General features: G+C 38.8%; 1 protein-coding gene across 6 annotated transcripts in view; it reads left to right on the forward strand.

Moving 5' to 3' along the window:
• WWOX (WW domain containing oxidoreductase) overlaps positions 1–13,086 on the forward strand; it is a 660,294-nt gene that overhangs the window by 225,739 nt on the left and 421,469 nt on the right. Inside the window, exon 9 of one of the 6 annotated variants that reach the window (XM_075073776.1) lies at positions 5,287–5,334. The exons of the other annotated variants lie outside the window; for them this stretch is intronic. Coding sequence (XP_074929877.1) covers positions 5,287–5,319 — 33 coding nt within the window. The 3' untranslated portion in view covers positions 5,320–5,334. Of the gene's footprint in view, positions 1–5,286; positions 5,335–13,086 lie in introns of those variants that run through there. 6 annotated transcript variants of the gene reach the window in all.

Consider the following 13,086-nt stretch of genomic DNA (forward strand, 5'->3'; position numbering starts at 1 on the left):
CAAAAACAATGTGTTTTGGTCAAAATTCAGCCAGTGTAATTTTCACCTAGAGGGGGATATCATTCACACAACATCAAAACGTCCTCAGGTCCTAGAATCTATGGAGAACAAGTACCTGCCAGACAAAGTAAGAAGTATGTAACCCCACAGTGCAGAAATCATGTGAGAGGGTTGAGTCTGAGCAGGAGGAGCAGATTTTGGTCCCGTAGAGAGAGGAGCTGTGTAACAAAGGGCCTGATCCTGGCAAAGGCTAAAACTATGTGGGATTTGAGGGTTCTCAGAACCTCAGAGGTAAAGATCTGGCCAATGTAAAGTAGAATCTAACTCCAAATATTTCTTGGGAAAACATTAAGTTAAAATGATGGAGTATTTTTTTCTTTCTGACACATCCTATCCAATATTCTATGCTTGCCCTTTTCACTGGAGAGAACTACAAGACAAATTCATTTGAAAATTAAGTCAAATTCAATTTTGGTATTTCATTAGTTGTTGGATTGTTTTCAACGTGGTGCTATTTATATTTGGTGGCAGCTACACTGAAAAATCCATAGCATTGAGACTTACTAAGATCCACAGAATCTGGGCATATATTATTATTTATTATTTGTATTGCCATAGTGCCTAGAAGCCCGAGTAATGGCTCAGGAGTCTGCTGTGCTAAGCACTGTACAGACAAAACAAAAATATGTTCCCTGTCCCAAAGACTTCATAATCTAAGGATAAGACCAGAGACAACAGATGGATACAGACAGATAGGGGAGTACAAGGAAACGGTGAGACAATATGGGTCAGCAAGGCTGGCAGTGGTCTCACCATATCACTGGCCTAGCCTTTGTCAAGTTTTTTGTAGGCATCACTGCAAAAGGAGAGACTTGAAGGAGAACTATTAAGTGGATTTGCAGAGGTTTATGGAAAGTTCTTCCCAAATGTGAGGGGCAGCATGGGAAAAAGCACATAGGTGCTTGTTCGAAAATTTAACAAGTGGAAAGGACAAAGACGGCCATTCCTGGGGGCAATTAAAGTCCCAAAACTGACCGCAGAGCAGATTATATCTATATGCAGCTTTTTCTAGAGCTCATTAATTTATTTGATAAATGAAGGGGGATTCATAGTTGAGTGAAATACATGAACTAGGGAACAAATCTACAGTTTCTGGTTTCCTGTGTTTAAGATGTACTGCAGGATTGTGTGGAAATACTCAGAAAGATACTGCACTCAGAAATAAATCTTTATCCTTTGTATCGCCATCTCTTTTCCTTTGCAACAACCATAATGAAGGCATGGCTCAGATTTATCCAAAACAGAATGCTAAGTACGATTTTTAGCCTTCTAAGAAAGAGATGAAACTACTTAATAATTCCATCAGGCAAAACTATGATTTTTGCCCTAATGGGTTAGATTTCTGGCTTGCTATTCATTCAGTAATTAACTTCTCTTGGTAACAATAAAAATGTATATAGACTTTCATGAAGAATTCATTAAAATTTGTATAGAGTGCAAAGAAAAAGTACTAATGCATTTTGCAAGATGTTGTATGGCTAACCGCTCAAAAAAGTGGAGGCATGCAAAACTCAAAGCTTTCCCAGCAATATTAACTCTGCCAAGTTTCATGTACTGTCTGTTTATAGTATACATTTTACAGTGTAAAGAGGAATGTGTTGAACCACATTTAATGAAGAAAACAGGAATAGAAAATAATACGTCGGTGAATCATTATGTAGATATTTCTTCTGTTGAAACTTTATTTCCTTGTTTGTAGCGATTTTAACCGTGAAACCTTAATATAGCATTAATATTTTTTCTCATTTAATTTCCTTCATCTCTTCAATTTTTCTTTCTCATGTTTTGCAGGGCAAATGCCCTGGTTCTGATGCATTGGAGGGTAATCTGAGTCTGACTGTGGTGCCCTCATTACTATATTACCTAATGTGGAAAACTGTACAGTGACTGACTAATGACTTTCCTTAGGCCATCAGGGTTCCCCAGTGCTCAAACTAAATATATTAGGGTTACATTTTACTTTCAGTGAAATCCTCATGCAAATATTCCCATTATATGTGGATATGACACATGATTAGGGTGGTAGAAATGAATCTGCCAGCAACATGTGTCTTGCTGCACTCTCTGACTGCTGGATAGATTTCACAATCCAAATGCAAAATAAGTCTCTCAAATACAGTGGCAGTAGTGGTGCAAATCACCTCCGTGAAGCCCTTTTTTGTCTGCCCCAGCAGTCTAAAGCTTACAAAGGTAATATCAAGTGAATTTTAATGTATGTTTCAATGTGTTTATAGTCAGGTTCATTTAAAGTTTCAGTGCTGATTTGCAAAACACGATGATGATGATGATGATGATAATACTTGGGCACCTTACAGCGTCAGAACACAGTACAAACATTAACTAAGCATTTCTCTGTGTGTGTGTGTGTGTGTGTCGTGACGCACATGGCAGAATTGTCTGTTGCCAACCCCAAACTTAATTTTGTGATTTTTATGAAACTTTTATCTTTCAGGGAATGTCTTAAATGACATGTTCTTTAGCGCTAATATTTGCGATAGTACTACTTGCTCGTTCACTCCAGACTACCATGTATGAGTGATTCTATCTAAAAACTAAATCAAATAACTTTGTCACTGAAAGTGACCATCATTTAAGGAGATGAGATTCCGAATTGCATGTACATTGCTCTAAAACAAAACCAATCATAAGAACGTAAGAACCGCTATACTGGGCCAGACCAATGGTCCATCTAGCTCCAATATCCTGTCTCTGACAGTGGCCAGTAAGAGAGTTTCAGGGTCAGTGCACAGAACAGGGGAGTTGGTGTGATTCACTTAGTCTTTCCTTCCAGACTTCTAGCAGTCAGAGATTTGGGGTCACTCTGAGCATTGGGTGGAATCCCTAATCATCCTGGCCTGTAGCCATTGAAGCATCTGTGCTCCATGAACTGATCTAGTACTTTTTTGAATCCAGTTACATTTTTGGCCATCATAAAATCTCAGGGTAATGAGTTCTACAGGTTAACTGTTCACTGTGTGAAAAAGGAGTTCTTCCTGATTGTATTAAACCTGTCATCTATTAATATTGTGATTTTTGTATTGTGGAATAGGGTAAATAACATTTCTCTTCACTTTTTCCACACCATTCATTATTTCACAGACCTTTATGATATCCTCCTTTTCTCGTCTGTTTTCTAAACTGAACAGCTCTAATCTTTTTAGTCTCTCTCCTGATATAGAATACTTGATTCTCTTTTCCAGTTTTACTATATCTGTTTTGAGATGGGGTAACCAGAACTGGACAAGGTGTGGTCGTACTAAGGATTTATATAGTGGCATTGTATTTTCTGTCTTATTTTCTATCCCTTTCCTAATAGTTCCCAACATTCTGTTAGCCTTTTTGACTGCTATTGCACATTGAGCTAACATTGTCAGAGATGATGACTCTAAAATCTCTTCCTTAAATGGTTGCAGCTAGTTTAAAACCCATCATTATATATATGTAGTTGGGATTTTTTTTTCTCCAGTGTGCGTTACTTTGCACTTATTGTTGAATTTCATCTGCCAGTTTGTTGCTCAGTCACAAAGTTTTGTGAAATCCCTCTATATCTCTTCACAGTCAGCTTTGGATTTAACTATCTTGAATAATCTTAAAATAATCAGAAGTACATGTTGGCCAAACAGGAGCTGCTTTTGAAATCTGCTAGCCAAGTTATTTACATGGTATGGATCCAGAGGCTGGTTTAAATAAAGTTTAGAATCCCTGTTTGTACTTTGAGAGCCAAGATAATGCATTATATAGGCCACTATCTGAGTTCCACATCACAGATTAGATGGAAGGATCTCATCCTCAGTGTCTAGTTTCAGAGCTTATGACCAGCTTGTGTCAATGTGGTATTAGCTGAAAAATGCTCAATATCTGTATACACTGACTTGTTTTGTTCTGCATTTTGGATTTTCAGAATTCAGCTACTAAGCGTAACATTCAGAATGTGAAACCTTTCCCTGAAATTAAAATGTTGACCCTTTGTTATCTGAAATTAAAAGAAAATAGTTTGTGTCACAAGGTAGGTGAGGTAATATCTTTTAGTGGACCAAATTCTGTTGGTAACAGAGACAAGCTCTGAGCCACACAGAGCTCTTCTTCAGGTCTGGGAAAGGTACTCGGCTAAATGCAAGGTGGAACAGATTTTGTTTGTTTTGTATAAGTAATTAAAACATATTATAAGAGACCATTCAATGAGCCCGTTAACTCCTCTGCATTCATAGGTAAAAAAAGAGGGGATTAGTGAGTTAGATTGTTGTTATAAGTCATAAATCCTGTATCTTTTTTCAGTCCATGATTTTTAGTGTCTAGCAGAGTTATAAATTTAAGGAATATTGTTCGTCACATAACTTCTCCAGAGGGAGTTACAGCTAACTATGATTTTATATATATTTTTTCATCAAGTAACCTAGAATGATGCAAATGTTTAGCCCTCATGTTAACTGCCGGGATTTTTTTTTAAAAGACTTTTTTATATGATGTGTGTAATGTTATAGGCATACACATGCACAAATGTGTACACACAACTAGGTAATACAGCTCGTCACGTGTGTTTGTTTATTTTATATATCAATATATGATTTATTTATAAAGACACTGAAAATATTTTAGTTTTAAGATGAATTGAGTTCCTAAGATACATTCAAAGAATTAGCATTTTCATGTCACTGATTTTAATAGCCACCAGGGGGCATTGTGGCTTGGTTGTCATTCACAAATTAATAGTGTGCCTGTAAATGTGAAGTCTGGGGAACATTTGTGATTTCTCTTAAGGAGGAGTCCTGTCTAGAAGGGAGCAGATGTGGATTTCTTTTGGCTTTACTAGAAAACCATAGTGTTGTCAAATTTGCTGAGCATAGTCAATTGAAGATTAACATACAATAAGCAATATGAAAGTATCTAACTACAGTACAAAGTAGATCACATTTTTTATGCTTCCTCTGAACTTGGAAGTTGTAGGTTTCACTATTGTATGATGATAAAAATTCAGTTCAAGTATAAACATTAAAAACTTGGGCAATGAGGTGCCCTCATTTTTTAAGCAGGACCTCCTGTTGGTTTCAATAAAGAGAACATTAGAAGGTACTGTCTATCCTACACATCAAATGGGATTAATAGTGGGATTAAATTACTTTGTATTTGTGTGACACCTTTGATGTGAGATTCTCAAAGTGCTTTACAAACATTTAATTAAATCTCATAAGAACCCTTTTTGATGGATGTAGTATACTCATTTCACAGGTGAGTACATGGAGGCACAGAGAGGTTAACTGACTTCCCTAATCAGCATTCAGGTCATTGACAGAAAGAGGAACATACCTCAGAAGTCCTGGCCGAAAGTCCTCTACTCTAACCACTGAACCACGACTCCCTTATTACAACTTGGAATTTCTGTACATCAATTAAGAAAAGTACGATGTAGCTATTTTCACTAGAAATATGTCTGTTTTGGGGTGTCTAGCTGGGAACAATTGGCATTATTAAATATTGTCCTATTGAGGCACCACTTTTTAACTACTATGTGTGAAATAAAGTCATCATCAATAATTCTTGTAGAATTTCTTTTGTAGTTTATTTCTCAATATATAGTTATACACTCAGCACTGTGGCACACGTTTGAATTATTATATTAAAGGAAATGTGCAGTGGAGCCCGTGTTTGATGTTACGCGCTATTGTCCAGTGGAAAACCGGTGCTTATATCCATTAATTTAGATATCAGTCCTCATAGGTTATAGACTATACTCTGGATTTCATATGTTAAGATGAATGCCACTTATGGGCCACAAGATTGGGAATGCTGCTGTCTGTTCTAAGGCCTTGGGGCTTGTCTACATGGTACAACAAAGCATACCAGAGAGGTCTGAGTTGTAAAGTGCTCTTACATGCTGTGCTCTATCTACCCTGTTTAGATCGTGCTGGTGCTTTGTAAAAGGTGCCTAGTTCATGTTAATATAGTACTGATTTACAGGTCACACCCTTCTCGTGCTTTGTTGGAGACGTGCAACAACTATCCCAAACTAGTTTGTTTTTAACTCACTTCCTAATCTTACAAGTCGACTTATTAGGGCTTCTGGCATCTCACAACTGTAGTATCTGGTAGGATTTCAGTGTGAACTAATAATCCAAGCACTTTCAGATCTCCTGTAAGCAGCTTATCAACAGTTGTTGTCTCCTATCCTGTGGCATAGGAAATAGCAAACCTCAAGCACTCCACAGTTTTAAATATCAAATACTCTTCTATTATCAGTGTCTCCCCTCTTCCACACTCCCTCCCTTCTAGTGTCAGGGTACAATATGATATATGCTGATGTTACATTTTCTTTCCTTCTCAACATTTTATATTGTCACAACATTCAGCCTCACATTGAAACCAGAGGATTCTTTTGACAATTTTATTTCAAAGTTTGTCATCTCTCCTGGGTGACCTCGCCTTCTTTTTCTTCTGTCCATGTATCTTGTACACTCTGCACTCCAAACCCGCCTTCTCTTGGCATGGTGACCTCTCTAAATGTCTCTTTTATAAATCTTTCATTCTCCTAAACTTTTCATAATGTGGAAAATTAGCTCTCAAGCAACCTTGCCCTCAGTATGCTCAATAAGAGGACACCATGAGTACATGTGTTCCCCCCTGGATGTCTTTATCTAGAAAGCACCAAATCTTGCATTACTTTAGCATATCACTGGCTTCCCTTCCATTTTAGATTCTTAATTATTAAGATTTACAGTCTTTTATAATCTGTGCAGAAAAAACTTCAAAAGAGGAATGATGCTAGATATAATGTAAAGTTATTCACCGGCTCTGTAATCTCCCACTCTGTCAGCACCAGTTGTAGTCCAGTTAAACTAAACAGTTTAGTAATGGTTTGAAGAACCTTTTCAGATTAATTTAAATGTTGTATATCTACACAGCCAAACAAAACTAGAAAAGAACAAATGAGATACTTTGTACATGTTGAAAAAGACTTGAGGTCTTGTACTGGTTCATTTTAAAACTGAATTTTCTTTCCAAAAGCAGTTATTTTAAGCCTAAAAAAAGTTTCTGTAGTAGAGATGTCCGCCAGTTGGAGCAAAAGATTATGAATCGATTATACCATGTTACTGTTTGCATATCCTCATATATTTCTTGTTATTCTAGTTGAGTACCACATTCAGGCAGAGGTTGCCAATAAAGTTTATTGTAGGAGCTAAGTGTCAATATCTGTAGTACCCCCCGCCTAGAGTGCTTGTAATTAAAATGCCACAGATAGTCTGGGAGATGCATGAAAATTTGATGGCAAATTGATTTCAGGTTCATATTGAAATTTGTCCTCAGCTGGACTCGATACTGCTGGCAGACATTGGATGGCTTTTGTCAAAGGAGTTTGCTGGGATGAGACAGGATGCCTTGATCTGAATATTAAATACAGCACTCTGCTTATGACAAATTGTTCACTTAGTACTAAAACACTCCTTTTTTTATATACACGTTATTGTCTGTGCAATGTGTAGGATGCCTTCATTGAGGTCTATTTTACATAGAAAAATAAGTTATCTAAGAGTAATTGGGCACATGAAAGAGCAGATTTAGAGATACCAGCTCTAGTCTCAATATAGATAATAGAAACTTACTAACGCTGTAAACAATGCTAGTGCTAAAATTTAACTGAGCAGCACCAAGAAAAGATGTTGTCCAGATAGTGTGTAGATATAAAACTATATCTATATCTATATTCTGTGAGACTTAATTTCTTATTTAGAAAAGTAGAGAAAGCAATTAGAGCAAATATATAATGCTTTATAGTTCTCTTGTTCACATTACTGATAGGTAAGAATCTTAGTGATTTCAGTATAAACCTCTCTATTCATGGATGTACATTTTAGGAGTAACTTCTGCTCTTAGCAGACACTTGAAACAGAGTCTCATGATGAGAGTAAATTATATTTTATGAAATATGAAAATAAGTTTAGCTCTGTTTAAAAAAAAAAGTATTTGTTTCAATGTGTATATGTTCTTATGTATTGTGTCCCAAGACTGTAACATCTCTTTATTAGGGTTAATCTGGAATTGTTTTCTTAAAGAAAAAAAGGGGGGGGAGTAATTTCTCATGCTTGTTTAGGGCCTGATTTTGCAGTGGGGACTCTGTTTATGCTCATCCTTCAAACAAACAAAACCTGAATAACAAACTTTACGGGGTTTTTTTGTGGGGAGGGGAGGAGGGTTGTAGTGGGGTTCTCTGGACTGAAGCGAGAGCAGGGAAGGATTGTTGGAAAAATAAGGGAGGTGAGCAAAGGGAGGAGAAAGTAGGGAGGAATGAAGGGAAGGGGGTAGGTAGTAGCGAAAACAAAGTTGGATAGCTGTAGTATTCCACTGGTAGGAGAAAGGCAGGATGAAGATGGATCAGCAGCCAACAGTAACACACATATGGCAGGTGGTGAAATAGGTTGAGGGTGAAATCTTGGCTCCACTAAAGTCAATGAGAGTTTTGCCTTTGACTTAATTGGGGGTAGGATTTTACCCTCAGAATCGGAGTATCAGAGTTGAGTGAATGATGATGACAGGTGACTGAAGTCTTCTCCTGGCTGGTTTTACTCTTCTCCCTATGGAAGAGGTCCATGGAGGCCTCCAAGCTTGGTCACTCCCATTTGGACTTGCACAATGCTTCACTCTTTCCCTGTCCACGATATATTGTTATATTAGTGTGAGGGAGCGATAGAGCTGCCTGCAGAAGGCTTGAAGCCTGGAGCAGGCGTGCTAAATGAGCTAATTAGAGCCACCTGGCACAGGTAGGTAACCAACAGCTGTTAGTTCCTTAAAAAGAGCTGAAGCAGTCATTTTGGAGAGCTGACTCTGGAAGTCTACAGGGGAGTCAGTTCTGAGCAGAACAGCTGAAAACCAAACCAGAGGTGGGTCACCCCGAAGAACTCAGGGAAAAGGAAAAGGACTAGATGAAGGAACTCTTTCACTCAGCCAGGCTCTGGGATAAGAGGCATGCCTTGGAACTCTGCATTTTACTTTTGAGTTACCATCTGAATAAACCCAGACCCCTATAAGGGAGGCAATTGGACAAGCATGTGTGTGGAGTCTCTGTAAAAGGGCCTGGAAGAGGGAGAATATAGGGCAGGGCAGAGCAGAGGCATCTTGACCACAAGAGGACACATGTGGGCAGCCAACTCATCTACAATTGCATGAAAACAACAGCAACGTAACAGTAACATTTTTTAAATGCTAAATCAAGCACTTGCTAATTAGGAAGTGCCAAAATTAAGATTTCCCATATAGCGTTTTTTTCATAATGATACAGTCTTTAATTACATAATCTGACTTTTTTCCACAGTACCCCACCTCATTCAGTGCACAGAATGAATGGTGCTCAATGAATGAATCGGGATGTGTGTAGTATATGAGCCTGATGTCTGTAGGGCACCTGCTTCATTTGTTTGTCTGTCTCCCTGCTCTCAGTTCTGATGCCTGGTGCTTGGTAAGACAGTGACCTGCATCAGCTGAGAGCAGCAATTGTTGGGGAGAAACCTCTTTAGTCCTTGCAGTCCTGGGCTGGAGCATGTTCAATATGGGTGGAATTGTCAGTGAATTTAGCTGCCAAATTCTAACAAGTCTCCACTGAACATGTGCAGGTTTGTGGGGTTTTTTGGTTGGTTTGTTTTTTTTTCATGGCTTATAACTTTGCCTAATTTAGACAGAATTTCTGGGGATAAAGAAGGCACTTCGCTGACACCAATGCGATTCCTAGCCAAATTTCAAGCCTTTGTTCTTAAACACAGAGGCACTAGAGATTCTGAGTTAAACAATTGTACGAATATATTTTTAACATAGACAAAACAACATATTTTCTGTGAACATCATTTCAGAAAAGGCTGTTCCATTTTTTGTTGAAACTTAAAAAAAAAACCTTCAGCCTGAAGAAATCTGGCCTGGAATTCTTCAGCCCAAACCATTTAAAATTTGGCAAAATATTAAGCAACTGAAAACAGGGTCTTATAATTGAAAGTGTCTGGCAACCTTAAGTGTAGGTTTCTACTTATTCTGCCTATAATATAAACTGACTAGTCTGTTTCAGGGACCAAAATTCAGGTGAAATTATGCTGTTTAGCATAATTTAAACAGCGTTTTCTTAACACAGCTTTCCATCCAAATAATGCCAGAAATTGTCTCTATGGGGCTTTAGACCTGTAAGTTTAGGACTGTTTCCTATTTTACCCACTGACTGAACCAATCTGTGGGAAGTTGACAACTGCATGGTAGTGACATGAGGATTCACTTTATTTTATTTTGATTTTTTTTGAAAAAAAATACACGTGCTAGGATTGCTCCTCCCAAGCTCTTGGCAACTATCCTAATATTTAAAATTAAATAAGTCAGCAATTGCATTGCAACAAGGGAGAGAGCATCTCTTAGGTGACCCAGTTCTAAACTTAAGTAACTGATCTCATTTCAAATGGTCAGTTTATTTCCTCCTTTTGTGACACTGGTGATATTGTGTTTTTATTTCCAGTTAAGATTGATTTGTTCACTTTGTAAATATTATATGGTACAGAAGTCTTTATTTTTTCATATAATCCTTGTTTACAAAGTCAATACAATCAGCTTGAAAATATGTAGCAAACATTGCAGTATATTAGAATCTTGTGTATTGTGTTTGCTGTAGGTACAAATTCAATATAGGGACTCTCCAACAATTGACATATCAAGTAATGTATCAACTTCTGGTATATTACTTTTTTCTCATCCTATTACTACTTATCAAAAATAACTCACCACCCACATTTTTCTTCTCATTATGAGCCAGAGCTGCAAGATATCCTGAGTACTATCCAGTCCTACAGGTCTCAATGGGATCTGTCAATGCACAGCATCCTTGCAGCAGGTAACCTGACGTTACAAGATTGTATCCTAAATTATTACCATAAAAATCGCACAAAGGCATCTTTGTGATTTCAATCAAGGAGATCGTTCCTTTTTTGGGAGTGGGGGGAATCTATTTCAATACCAAAATATTTTAAAGAATAAATGTAAATAAAATGAATCTGTTGAATGTATACCATATATATTTGAAATGTTTTCTGTTATGATATACACACTATTTCACTTAAGCTAAAAATCTGTTGTAACTCAATCTTTCCTCTAACTCATAAATTATCCCATCTTGTTTCAAATAGCAGAGAAATGGATTGAGCATTTGACTGGGACTCAGGAGACCAGGGTTCTATTCCTAACTCTACAATTAGCCTTGTTGGGTGACCTAGGGCTTGAAGTTTTAGTTGTGCAAGCCACTGTTTTTCTTTGTTCTTCACTGCTCCAACGGTGGGTCATGTGCAGCATTTCCTGTCAAACCCAAACAGCTGTCACCGTATTTGATCAGTGGCTGTTATATAGCGGAATTTGATGTTCTTGATTTATGAATATGCAGGTGCCTTATCTCACACATGTCATTGAACAGCACAATTTCTAATATTTCAATTTAATCTGCAGTCTTTCCTAACCTCACCAGAACTGGAGAATCCAAAAATAGCTTCTGTGGATACATAGCACAATTCTGCTGGTTGCTCCAGTGAGTCAAGGGTGTCATCTGAAGCTGTGCCTGGGCTAGCCTGCGCAGGCTAGCTTGAGACCAGCTAGCACATTTAGCAATAGTTTATGCCCAGGGTCTGTGCTGGGCTTGTACTGTCCATGCTGCAGCCCAGGGGTAGTCAATAGGCAGACTACGGGCCAAATCTGGACCACCAAGTGTTTTTGAACGGACCTCAAAATCTTTTTATTTCCTTATTATTTATTTATTTATTTATTATTTCTTTTCTGTGGAGTCTGGACCTTGACTATACCTTGACCAAGAAACATGGACCTTGACTAAAAATAATTGATTACCTGTGCTGTAGCCCATGCTGCAGTGTCTTCATTCTACATGCTAGAGTGACTCAACATAGCTTGGGTAGGGTAGGCTAGTCCGTGCACCACTTTTGTAGCATATGCATACTGGTGTTCTTGATGGGTGGAAACAGGTTTTTAATAAAGAAGTTCTCATCTATTTTGGGTCTCATCAGAAAAGGTACGTGAAACTGGTTAATATAACAGTTGTGTGGAACATCTGAGTGAGTGCTAAATGGGTCAAAAGGGCATGTAACCCGGGTCTACTGTAGCCTTTTGCAACTTTTGCTCTTCGGCAGAAATGCTATGTAGCCTAACTACATATTGATGTTTTGATGCTTTTCTTGGGGCCATTGAAAATTATATGGCATTTTGTAAAGATCCAATGGAATCTCAGCTCCATACGCAGTAGGAAATTTCCAGGAAGACTGGAGGGGAATAAATAAGGAAAGCAGCAGGTGGAAATTCAGAGCTCCAATGAGAATGGATAAGCCCTTGGAGTGCAGAGCTAAGGAAGCAAGGAGCAGCACTGTCAGACAGCAGGAGAGAAGGATGAAGCAGAGCGGCAACAATCTGATGAGGAACATGTGTGTGAGCTTGCTGTCACTGACAGACAGAGACTGTCTTCCTATGTAGCACACAGGGCTGGCTCCAGGGTTTTTGCCACCCCAAGCAGCACAAAAAAAAAAAAAAAAAAGCTGCGATCTGCAGCTCTACCGCCACCGCTTCAGTCTTCGGTGGCAATTCAGAGGCTGGTCCTTTCCTCCGAGAGGGAGTAAGGGACCCACCGCTGAAGACCCGGACATACTGCCCCTCACCGTTGGCTGCCCCAAGCAGCCGCTTTCTGGGCTGGTGCCTGGAGCTGGCCCTAGTAGCACATCATGCATGATCTGTAAGCAGGGCTGGCTCCAGGGTTTTTGCTGCCCCAAGCAGTGAAAAAAACAAACCATGACCCTGATCGGCGGCAGCTCCACCATGCCGCTTTCTTCTTCAGTGGCAATTTGGCGGCAGGTCCTTCCCTCCGAGAGGGACCGAGGGACCTGCCGCCAAATTGCCGTCTAAGAGCCTGACGTCCTGCCCCAAGCACCTGATTGCTGCGCTGGTGCCTGGAGCCGGCCTTGTCTGTAAGTGCCTACATGGGGAGAAGATTTCTGTTAGTAGCGGGCTCTTTAGCATCAG

Source organism: Chelonoidis abingdonii, chromosome 19 (assembly GCF_003597395.2).
Source record: "Chelonoidis abingdonii isolate Lonesome George chromosome 19, CheloAbing_2.0, whole genome shotgun sequence".
NCBI classification, from domain to species: domain Eukaryota; kingdom Metazoa; phylum Chordata; order Testudines; family Testudinidae; genus Chelonoidis; species Chelonoidis abingdonii.